The sequence below is a fragment of the Myxine glutinosa genome, chromosome 13, assembly GCF_964187855.1.
Source record: "Myxine glutinosa chromosome 13, kmMyxGlut1.1, whole genome shotgun sequence".
Lineage (NCBI taxonomy): Eukaryota > Metazoa > Chordata > Myxini > Myxiniformes > Myxinidae > Myxine > Myxine glutinosa.
This window is the reverse complement of record NC_136273.1, coordinates 80,928,932-80,941,897: the sequence shown is the minus strand read 5'-3', so window position 1 is coordinate 80,941,897 and position 12,966 is coordinate 80,928,932. Positions and strand designations below refer to the sequence as shown.

Below are 12,966 nucleotides of genomic sequence, written 5' to 3'. Positions count from 1 at the left end.
GTGAACGTCGTGATGGGGAGAGGTGTTGGAGCAGGCGCTGCCCTGGTTTCCCATCCAGATGTTCCACTCATCTCATTCACTGGCAGCACTGCCACAGCTCAGGAAATCAGCTGCAATGTTGCACTACTGTTGAAGCACATGTCCCTGGAGCTGGGAGGGAAGAACCCCGCCATCGTTTTTGATGACGCCAATCTGGAAGAGTGCGTGCACACCTCCATACTATCGAGTTTTACCAACCAGGTGGGCAATAAATATGATCTGTCATTTTTGAATGGATATCATGTTGCATCAAGTAATATATCAATCGAGGGCACAGAGATTGGCATCCAAATGTCATTGTTCGTCGTGAAATGAATGCACACGTTCTTCATTGGTGTATTGCCACCAGAGGACAAAACAAAACATCTCAAATTTGCTATGACCTGGTTGATGCATATGATCTCCATATAATGATGCATCCAATGAAGTCTTTTTTGTATGTGTGAACAATTAGCCCGTCCTCCACGCAGCGGGAGACCGGGTTTTGCAATCACGTGTGTGTCTCTGTCTGTCTGACTTTTTGTTACCATTTGAGCTTTCGTCATCAAATTTTCAACAAAGCTTTATTATGAGAACTAGCGTGACCCGGCATGCTCGCGCGTCTCACCACACGTCGTTTCAGAGGGATAGGCATCTTTGACCATTTCGGTGTCTTTTGGGTCTTTTGGGTCTTCATGGTGTTTTGGGTCTTCGTGGCCATTTGGGTCTTCAGGGTCTTTTGGATTATATGGGCCTTTAAGGGTATTTTGGGTCTTTGGGGTGTTTTGGGTCTTCTTTTGACATCAAAATTGTCTTTTGAGTCTTCGGTGCCTTCAGGGGCTTTTGGGTCTTAAGGGTCTTTTGTTTCCTCTGGGTCTTTAAGAGTCTTTGGGGTATTTTGGTTATTCAGGGTATTTGAGGGTCTTTCAGGTTTAAAGGGTCTTTGGGGTTTTCAGTGTGTTTTGGGTCTTCAGGGTGTTTTGGGTCTTCAGGGTGTTTTGGGTCTTTTGGGTCTTTTTGGTCTTCGGGGTGTTTTGGGTCTTCGGGGTATTTTGGGGTCTTTTTCGGTCTTCTTTGTGTTTTGGGTCTTCTTGGTGTTTTGGGTCTTCGGGGTATTTTGGGGTCTTTTTCGGTCTTCTTGGTGTTTTGGGTCTTCTTGGTGTTTTGGGTCTTCGGGGTGTTTTGGGTCTTCAGGGTGGTTTGGGTCTACGGGGTGGTTTGGGTCTTCGGGGTGTTGTGGGTCTTCGGGGTGTTTTGGGTATTTTGGGTTTTTGGGGTCTTCAGGGTCATTTGGGTATTTAAGGGTATTTTGTGTGCTCAGGGGTCTTGGTGGTCTTAAGGATCTTGGGGGAATTTAAAGGTCGTCAAACGTCTGAGGAGTCTCAGCAGTCTAAACGTAATTAAGAGGGTTAATTAAGAGGGTTTTAATTTTATTTGAAGAAGAAGAAGACGTTTTCGTCGCATATAAACATAGCGACAAACATAGCGACATAACCATATAGGTTTGCTCTATTATAATAGAAATATTAAACCATATTAATATTATATTGTAATATAAACAAACATACATAACGACATAACCATATACGTTTGCTAGATACAGTGTGGAGAAGACAAATTAATAATTTGGTCACAAGCTCAAAGGTCAACTTCCCATAAAATCGTCAATTTTCATCCGATTGACCTGAAATTTAAAGAATTTGCATATTGGGTCACTGACTTGGCTCACCAATCAAAAGCTACAAGTCGATTGTTTTTTTTTGTTTGTTTGTTTTCAGATCAAAAGGTCAAAGGTCAATCAAGGTTGCAAAAAATCGACAATTTTCATCCGATTGACTGGAAGTTTGAGCAGGTGTTGCATATTGGGTAACTGTAGCCTATTGCTTTTGAGGTCAAAAGGTCAAGGTCGCCTAAAATTGACAATTTATTTGTATTTTTGTTGTTGTTGTTTTTGTCATGTTTGGCATACGGAAGAAGAAGCACAAATACACATCGGACGCGGACGGGCTTTGCATTTTCAGATGCTTTAAAGTTAACTTCTGTTGTTGCACCATGGTGTCGCAACAGCTATTTCAAAACAGGTTGTTGATTAAACGGTTTGACATGTTCTTCTGGTTGGCACTTAAATGATCTGGCTCTGACTTTAAAAAAGGAAAAAATATCCAAGAACAATTCAATTTTCCAAAAAATAAAACGCAATTTAAGTTCTCAAAAGCGACACCACGACAGGTCTTCTATTTCAATCTCTTATATCAACATGATAGTCAGGTTCACTATGGCAATAAATTATACTTCGTTCAAAATCATGGTACATCAGCAAACCTATACATTTTTGGAAAGGTTATAGCATAAGGAAACTAAAAATCAATGTTTACATTTGGAGAGATACCTGTATGGCGGCCATTTTGGATTTTCAAAATGGCCACTGTAAAATACATATTTTGTTCTATTTCTGCCTCTAATTACCCTAAAAACTTTTTAAAATATACTAAACCTATATTTTCAGGGACAATGAATCCAATGAAAGTATCAAATTAGTGCTATGGGGAATGGTAAGACACGAATCAAAGGTTTTGAATTGCAAAATACTGTCTTTATATTCGCGATAAGTTGCATAATCAAATACATGTTATCATTTTGTACAGGCAGTTAATAACATCAAAATGTGTCACAATAATTCATATCACCAAACATACACAGGCAGTCAGCAAAATCATGTATACACATGCAGTCAGTATAACTTCACATCTACACAGGCAGTCAATGACAAAATATACACAGGCAGTCAATGGCATCAAACATACACGATTACAGAATATGCCATTTAGAGTTCGTCATCACTGTCCTGTGTGTCGTATCCGACAATATAGTCCGCATCGTTTTCACAGTCCGTTCCACACAAGCAAAGGTCGGTCAAATTGATTGGCAAATCGAATTGGTCGAATGGTCCATCGAATCGAATTCGATGAATCGAATCGAATCGAATCGATCGAATGGTCGATCGAAGCGATTGGTCGAATGGTCGAATTGGTCGAATGGAATTGGTCGATTGGTCGAATTGGTCGAATTGTTCGAATCGAATTGGTCGGAATTGGCAAATGTAAACATTGATTTTCAGATTTTCCATCCAAAAATGTATAGGTTTGCTAATCTACCATGATTTTGAACGAAAAAACATAGTGAACCTGACTATGAGTGATATGATATGTATATCTCGTGGAGAAGCTTGGATGTGTTGTATATGTTAGGACAAGGACATTAGAACCTGTAAATCCAGCATCATGAGATGAATGGTTATCTGAGAATACAAAAAAGCTGTATTTGCCAGGATATCAGTTGTCCAGTTCTAGACCAAGTGTAGAGTACTCTACGATTGCAAATCCTTCCAAACGAATTCGTTTATGCAAACACCCCTCGACATTTTCTCTCCCGCCCTTAGGGAGAACTGTGTTTGTGCACCAGCAGGATTTTTGTGCAGCGAGGGATCTTCGACAAATTTCTCAAAGCTTTTGTGAAAGGTGCTCAAGAATGGAAACCGGGACCTCCGGATGACCCGAATTCCAACATGGGGGCTCTTATTAGCAAAGAGCACCTCTCTAAGGTTTGTACCAATGTGAGAATGAGTTAAACGCTTTTTCACTCAAACCTGCAGGATGCCATAGACAGGCAAATGTACCGATAACATGAGCTCATTAATTGTTTCAATAGCAGGTTTTACCATAACTCACTCCTTTGTATATTTGTGAGATGATTTATTAACATTCACCAGAGTGTGTGTGTGTGTGTGTGTGTGTGTGTGTGTGTATATATACATATATATATCTATAACGAGGCTGCATAAATTTGATCTACATGGGAGGTGTGCCAGAGGAAACCTTTGCTGTCCAGAAAGAACATCAAGGCAAGACTAAAGTTTGCCAATGAACACCTCGGCAAAGACCAGCACTTCTGGAACAATGTGATCTGGACAGATGAGTCAATGGTAGAGCTATTTGCCCACAGTACCAGAAGACATGTTTGGCGAAAACCAAAGACAGCATTTGACCACAAGAAACTGATACCAACTGTAAAGCATGGTGGTGGAAATATTATGGTTTGGGGCAGCTTTGCTGCATCAGGGCCTGGGCAGCTCACCATCATAAAATCCACTATGAATTCTTCATTGTACCAGAGGGTGCTTGAGGATAATGTGAGGACATCTGTCGGAAAGTTGAAGCTCAACCGAAGGAAGACCTTGCAACATCACAATGACCCTAAACATACCAGTAAATCCACCAAGGAATGGCTGAAAAGAAAGAAATGGAGGGTTCTGGAATGGCCAAGTCAAAGCCCGGATCTAAATCCCATCGAGATGTTGTGGGGGGATTTGAAACGAGCTGTGCATGCAAGAAACCCCTCAAACATCGCACAGCTGAAAGAATTCTGCATGGAGGAGTGGGAAAAAATTTCTCCCCGTCGATGTCAGAGATTGATAGACGGTTATACGAAACGCCTACTTGAGGTTGTTTCTGCCAAAGGGGGCAATACCACCTATTAGAGCCAAGGGTGTACTTACTTTTTCCACATGCGAAATTTGCATTTATGTTTATTTAAATTATACAATGGACTACAAAATGTAAATGTTTCATGATATTTGTTATATTATATCACCTTTATCTGTCAATATTGTTGAAATGAAGATCAAATAGCTGTATGTTGAAATATGTTGAAAAAGTCAAAACTTTACATGGGGTGTACTTACTTTTTCACGTGACTGTAGCAGGAAAGAATGATACTCACAGCAAATGATGCTACCCACAGCAAATGATGCTACGCACAGCAAGTAATGCTACCCACAGCAAATTATGTTACCCACAGCAAATGATGTTACCCACAGCAAATAATGCTACCCACTGCAAATGATGCTACCCACAGCAAATGATTCTACCCACAGCAAATAATGCTACCCACAGCAAATGATGCTACCCAAAGCAAACGATGCAACCCACAGAAAATAATGTTACCCACAGCAAATAATTCTACCCACAGCAAATGATGCTACCCACAGCAAATGATTCTACCCACAGCAAATGATTCTACCCACAGCAAATTATGTTACCCACAGCAAATGATTCTACCCACAGCAAATAATGCTACCCACAGCAAATGATGCTACCCACAGCAAATAATGCTAGCCACAGCAAATGATGCTACTCACAGCAAATGATGCTACCCACAGCAAAGGATGCTACGCACAGCAAATAATGCTACCCACAGCAAATGATGCTACCCACAGCAAATAATGCTACCCACAGCAAATAATGTTACCCACAGAAAATGATGTTACCCACAGCAAATGATGTTACCCACAGCAAATGATGTTACCAACAGCAAATGATGCTACGCACAGCAAATAATGCTACCCACAGCAAATGATGCTACCCACAGCAAATAATGCTACCCACAGCAAATAATGTTACCCACAGAAAATGATGCTACCCACAGCAAATGATGTTACCCACAGCAAATGATGTTACTAACAGCAAATGATGCTACCCACAGCAAATGATGCTACCCACAGCAAATGATGCTACCCACAGTAAATGATGCTACCCACAGCAAATGATGCTACCCACAGCAAATGATGCTACCCACAGCAAATGATGCTACCCACAGCAAATGATGCTACCCACAGCAAATGATGCTACCCACAGCAAATGATGCTACCCACAGCAAATGATGCTACCCACAGCAAATGATGCTACCCACAGCAAATGATGCTACCCACAGTAAATGATGCTACCCACAGCAAATGATGCTACCCACAGCAAATGATGCTACCCACAGCAAATGATGCTACCCACAGTAAATGATGCTACCCACAGCAAATGATGCTACCCACAGCAAATGATGCTACCCACAGCAAATGATGCTACCCACAGCAAATGATGCTACCCACAGCAAATGATGCTACCCACAGTAAATGATGCTACCCACAGCAAATGATGCTACCCACAGTAAATGATGCTACCCACAGCAAATGATGCTACCCACAGCAAATGATGCTACCCACAGCAAATGATGCTACCCACAGCAAATGATGCTACCCACAGCAAATGATGCTACCCACAGCAAATAATGCTACCCACAGCAAATGATGCTACCCACAGCAAATGATGCTACCCACAGCAAATGATGCTACCCACAGTAAATGATGCTACCCACAGCAAATGATGCTACCCACAGCAAATGATGCTACCCACAGCAAATGATGCTACCCACAGCAAATGATGCTACCCACAGCAAATGATGCTACCCACAGTAAATGATGCTACCCACAGCAAATGATGCTACCCACAGTAAATGATGCTACCCACAGCAAATGATGCTACCCACAGCAAATGATGCTACCCACAGTAAATGATGCTACCCACAGCAAATGATGCTACCCACAGCAAATGATGCTACCCACAGCAAATAATGCTACCCACAGCAAATGATGCTACCCACAGCAAATGATGCTACCCACAGCAAATGATGCTACCCACAGTAAATGATGCTACCCACAGCAAATGATGCTACCCACAGCAAATGATGCTACCCACAGCAAATGATGCTACCCACAGCAAATGATGCTACCCACAGCAAATGATGCTACCCACAGCAAATGATGCTACCCACAGTAAATGATGCTACCCACAGCAAATGATGCTACCCACAGTAAATGATGCTACCCAAAGCAAATGATGCTACCCACAGCAAATGATGCTACCCACAGCAAATGATGCTACCCACAGCAAATGATGCTACCCACAGCAAATGATGCTACCCACAGCAAATGATGCTACCCACAGCAAATGATGCTACCCACAGCAAATGATGCTACCCACAGCAAATGATGCTACCCACAGCAAATGATGCTACCCACAGTAAATGATGCTACCCACAGCAAATGATGCTACCCACAGCAAATGATGCTACCCACAGCAAATGATGCTAGCCACAGTAAATGATGCTACCCACAGCAAATGATGCTACCCACAGCAAATGATGCTACCCACAGCAAATGATGCTACCCACAGCAAATGATGCTACCCACAGCAAATGATGCTACCCACAGTAAATGATGCTACCCACAGCAAATGATGCTACCCACAGTAAATGATGCTACCCACAGTAAATGATGCTACCCACAGCAAATGATGCTACCCACAGCAAATGATGCTACCCACAGCAAATGATGCTACCCACAGCAAATGATGCTACCCACAGCAAATGATGCTACCCACAGCAAATGATGCTACCCACAGTAAATGATGCTACCCACAGCAAATGATGCTACCCACAGCAAATGATGCTACCCACAGCAAATGATGCTACCCACAGCAAATGATGCTACCCACAGCAAATGATGCTACCCACAGTAAATGATGCTACCCACAGCAAATGATGCTACCCACAGTAAATGATGCTACCCACAGTAAATGATGCTACCCACAGCAAATGATGCTACCCACAGCAAATGATGCTACCCACAGCAAATGATGCTACCCACAGCAAATGATGCTACCCACAGCAAATGATGCTACCCACAGCAAATGATGCTACCCACAGTAAATGATGCTACCCACAGTAAATGATGCTACCCACAGCAAATGATGCTACCCACAGCAAATGATGCTACCCACAGCAAATGATGCTACCCACAGCAAATGATGCTACCCACAGTAAATGATGTTACCCACAGTAAATGATGCTACCCACAGTTGCACACGAAAGAAGAACTGTACTGATGGTTGAATTAGTTGAGCAGAATTTCACAATCGTTGTCTGTGCCACCCTCTTGGTTATCTCACCTGCATGATGCCATCGTCTCGATGTTCATCACAAAAGCAGTTAACACGTGATCGTGGGTTTGAAAAGCAACAGGTTTCCTCAAAGATCAATTAATCGATACACATTACACATCCAAATAGTCCTTTGTGCTTGAAAGTCCCAGTTTTAAATGTACCTCGTACTAATTGCTTCTTTATACGTGATGTCCTTATGGATATGAATTCAAGGCCTTGTGCAAAAGTTTCCACCCAGTGTTGAAATGAACAGCACCTGGAGCTGTTGTTGAATTTCAAAGACGATCCTGCAAAGCAGATTAAGGAAACCTCATACTCACCACCAGCATCCATTATGAGACAAAAGTACGTCATTAGTCGGTGTTGGAGAAAAGTTTACTTTCATGTATTTTCATTCCCACTTCATTCTTGTATCTCACATATAAAACTATAGAAATAGAGTAATTTGGTCTCATCCCTCACCCCTACCCTTCAAAACTCATCCCTCACCCCTACCCTTCAAAACTCATCCCTCACCCCTACCCTTCAAAACTCATCCCTCACCCCTACCCTTCAAAACTCATCCCTCACCCCTACCCTTCAAAACTCATCCCGCATCCCTCCCCTTCAAAACTCATCCCTCACCCCTACCCTTCAAAACTCATCCCGCATCCCTCCCCTTCAAAACTCATCCCTCACCCCTACCCTTCAAAACTCATCCCTCACCCCTACCCTTCAAAACTCATCCCTCATCCTTACCCTTCAAAACTCATCCCTCACCCCTACCCTTCAAAACTCATCCCTCATCCTTACCCTTCAAAACTCATCCCTCACCCCTACCCTTCAAAACTCATCCCTCATCCTTACCCTTCAAAACTCATCCCTCACCCCTACCCTTCAAAACGCATCCCTACCCTTCAAAACTCATCCCTCACCCTTACCCTTCAAAACGCATCCCTACCCTTCAAAACTCATCCCTCACCCTTACCCTTCAAAACTCATCCCTCACCCCTACCCTTCAAAACGCATCCCTACCCTTCAAAACTCATCCCTCACCCTTACCCTTCAAAACTCATCCCTCATCCCTATCCTTCAAAACTCATCCCTCATCCCTATCCTTCAAAACTCATCCCTCACCCCTACCCTTCAAAACTCATCCCTCACCCCTACCCTTCAAAACTCATCCCTCATCCTTACCCTTCAAAACTCATCCCTCACCCCTACCCTTCAAAACTCATCCCTCACCCTTACCCTTCAAAACTCATCCCTCATCCCTACCCTTCAAAACTCATCCCTCACCCCTACCCTTCAAAACCCATCCCTCAACCCTACCCTTCAAAACTCATCCCTCACCCCTACCCTTCAAAACTCATCCCTCACCCTTACCCTTCAAAACTCATCCCTCACCCCGACCCTTCAAAACTCATCCCTCACCCCTACCCTTCAAAACTCATCCCTCACCCCTACCCTTCAAAACCCATCCCTCACCCATACCCTTCAAAACTCATCCCTCACCCCTACCCTTCAAAACTCATCCCTCACCCCTACCCTTCAAAACTTCCCCCTCACCCCTCCCCTTTAAAACTCCCCCCACCCCTTTAAAACTCACCCCTCACCCCTCCCCTTCAAAACAACCCCTCCACTACAAAACTCACGCCTCACCCTCCCCTTGAAAACTCCCCGTCACCCGTCCCCTTCAATACTCCCCCCTCACCCCTCCCTTTCAAAACTTGCCCTTCATCCCTCCCCTTGAGCTCACCCATGATAAATCTGAGCCTCGTCCTGGTGGCGGAGATACACGGCATATGAAAAAAACGATATTTCTCACTCTCCATGTACTGCTCTTACACCTCATGAGTACCTCTGGCTACGGCTTCCTCTCCGCTCCCACCTTTTGTTCGTATGTGTGTTGTTCCGTCCACCAAACAGTGATGACTCCACTTACATCTCCCTGTCTGACAACATGGACTAACTTCAATCCACTCATCCCAACTCTCTTTTCCTCATATGTGGCGACGTCAACTGTCATCATGCCAGCTGGCTGGGTGTGGGTTCCTCTCTCACCAGTCATGGCATCTCAGCAAAGGACTTCTGCGACTCATTGGGACTGATACAATCAGTCAATTTCCCGACCCGGATCTCCGTCAATGAAGCATCTTCCCTTCTTGACTTGGTTCTGACTAACTTCCCTGCAAATGTCTGCTGCTCTTCTTTTGCTCCAGTTGCTTCTTCTGATAATTTCGTTGTTAAAGTGGACATCTCTCTGGTCATTCTCAGAGAGCCTCCTCAGCGTGAACTAGTCTGGCATTTCACTCAGGCTGACTGGTACGGTCTTCAAGCAGCCATCAATGATCTGGACTGGTCTCTCATATCTACTGCCTCTGACATCAACTCTTCCTGGGAATTCTTCCAAAGTAAACTGCTCTCTCTCTCTCATGCACAGATTGATCATATCCCGTCTTCAGTTGTTCTTCCCTTCCTCCCGTCCATGGTACACTGAATCTTGTGGTGAGGCAGTTGCCATGAAACAACTTGCCTTCACCTCATGGAAGGAAAATCCAACTGAAGGCAATCTCAGTTCCTTCCACCAAGCTCGGAACAAGTGTGTGTCTACCCTCAGGAGTGCCAGGAAGCACTATCTCTCCACACTCAAGATTGAACTCTCAAACCTGTCTCCTTCCTCCAAATCCTGGTGGCGTCTGGTCAAATCCGTTTCTGGTGTTTGTTCCCCCTCCATCCCCTCCCTTACCTCAAATGGCGACACAGCTGACACTGCACGTGAAAAAACTGAATTCCTCAACTCTGTGTTTGCTCCCAAATCGTATGTCCCAAACCCATCACCCTCTGTTCCCTCCTTACCCATTCATACCTGGACTCTGTGTCCTTCTCTCCCGACAAGGTGGAGCGGCTTCTGTCAAACCTCAACTCCGATTCTGCAACTGGACCAGACGGCATCAGCCCACAGGTCCTAAAATCCTGCTCTGCCGCTCTATCTCACCCTCTCTCTATTCTCCTCACCCTCTCTTTTGCTCAAGATCATCTGCCATCATCTTGGAAATCGGCAAACATTACCGCTTTACACAAAAAGGTGCAAAAACAGATCCTTGCAACCACAGACCAATCAGCCTGCTCTCAATAATCAGCAAGATCATGGAATCCATCATCGCTTCTGATATTAAATCCTTCCTCTTCTTTTTCCAGAGAGGATTTTCCAGAGAGTCAGATAGATCATTGATGAAGAGAAGGAAAAGAATGAGGGCCTAGAACACTGCTTTGGGATACTCCAGCCTTGATAGGAAAAGGAGACGAAAGGGTTCCAATAATTGCCACAGATCGGCTACGAGAGTGGAGGAAGTCAGTAAGTCACGTGTGGAGTTGGCCATAGGCATGGAGTTTGGAGAGCAAGGTGGAATGCCACACTGTATCAAAAGCTCGAGATATGTCAAAAGAGATGGCCCTGAACTCATGTCTGATGTTGAGGTCCTCTATCCATTGTTGGGGGAGTAGAAGCAGCATATCCAAGTTAAAGTGATCAGGTCTGAATCTAAATTGATGTTCTGTGATGAGGTTGTTGGAGAAAAAAAGGAATGATTTTATGTCAACTGCGATTCTGGATTCCATGACCCTGCTGATGATTGGAAGTAAGCTAATTGGTCGGTAGTTGAGGGGATCTGTTTTTGTACCTTTTTAATATTATGCTGTGATGTGGGCGGATTTCAACGCAGATGGAACATGACATATGGTAAATGGCAGAAAGTAAGTGCAAGAGCAGCAGAGTAGGACTTTCACTCTATTCCTGAGAGAATTCCAAAGGATTATAATTCCAGGAAATTGTTATTTTTGAAAGTGACGAGACATTACAATTCCCATTGGAAGCCAACTTTTAGAAAGCCTCCACGCACAATCCTCGTGAGTTTTTAATGAAATTTCATTTGGTGTTTTGACTTCCGTCTCATGCTTTCCGCTCATGTAGTGCCTCCCGTACTCACCCTCAAGCTATTATCCTCTTGGAGACTCCTTGTCCCTGTTTCTATCACGACAACGCGAAAACTTTCTTGCAGGTCACCAATTCAAATTCAGGATTGAATACGTTCATACGTAAATAGTATTGAATCAATAGGCCATAAGCTTGATGCCTTCAGTTCCAGTTTTTGTACTGCCTCCAACAACAGGTGTGTGGTTACGTGGAGCGGGCACGGGCTGAGGGTGCACGAGTGCTGTGTGGATACTCCGTCGATCCACCACCATCACTGCCTGAGCAGAATCGAGGCGGCTATTTCATGAATGCCACAGTCATTATTGGTGGGCTTGCAAACAACACCAATATATAAATTATATTTGTTTCTTCTTTTTCTTCTTCTTCCTATTGACATTTATCAGATCACATTAGGACTCTTCCCCTTTTAGACTAGACGGATTTATGGGAAAAGGCCATGTATATTGTATAAGCTTCTAGGTGCATTTTTGGGTAAAAGTTGGGAACCTCACTTTTTAACATAATTAGGGTATGCTGAATTCGATTAACCCGGTTCCCAAGCCGAATTTTGAGTTTGTTTTTTTGAGTTTTGAATAAACTGCTGAAGAAATTGGGCATTGGTGAACTCACAGAGGAGACAATCAAATCTGCAGAAGCGTTCGTCTGCAGAATATATAATGTGCACAGAACGACCTCTATGGATTCAGCACGACATATGTTGTTCTCGAAGACTGGTAAACCAGAAGCAATGTCACCGACAAGTGATGCTCTTCGTTTCCATGTGATGCGAGTACACTATCAAGCCATGGTATGGAGAAATGCTCATTGTGCCATACCTGACCTTCCTGCACCTGTGGAAATGGAATGGAAACGTGGTGATTCAGGACTAGAGCCTATTCTGATGTCACCGAGTCCAATCCCAGAAAGTTGCCTCGAGATGATTTGTTGTGCATGCCGGAAGCGATGCAAGACTCGACGCTGCAAATGTCGCTATTCAGAGTTGAGGTGCACATCAATGTGGGCCTGTCAGCAACAGAGTGATGATCAGACCCCTTGTACGAATTTGATGTAGTTTGGCAAAACAACATGTGTGACATTCCTGAATGTTTGTGCTTCATGGCCATGTATACTTAATTTTAGAATAAATGGTTGTATGAAACATTG

General features: G+C 43.7%; 1 protein-coding gene across 5 annotated transcripts in view; it reads left to right on the top strand.

Moving 5' to 3' along the window:
* Positions 1-12,966, top strand: part of ALDH8A1 (aldehyde dehydrogenase 8 family member A1) — a 50,684-nt gene that overhangs the window by 29,994 nt on the left and 7,724 nt on the right. For all 5 annotated transcript variants that reach the window (XM_078767687.1, XM_078767686.1, XM_078767685.1 and 2 more), the window contains 3 exons: positions 1-240; positions 3,458-3,619; positions 11,999-12,128. The exon at positions 1-240 is cut by the window's left edge and continues 17 nt beyond it. In XM_078767687.1, the coding sequence (XP_078623813.1) occupies positions 1-240; positions 3,458-3,619; positions 11,999-12,128 (532 nt within the window). The remainder of the gene's footprint in view (positions 241-3,457; positions 3,620-11,998; positions 12,129-12,966) is intronic.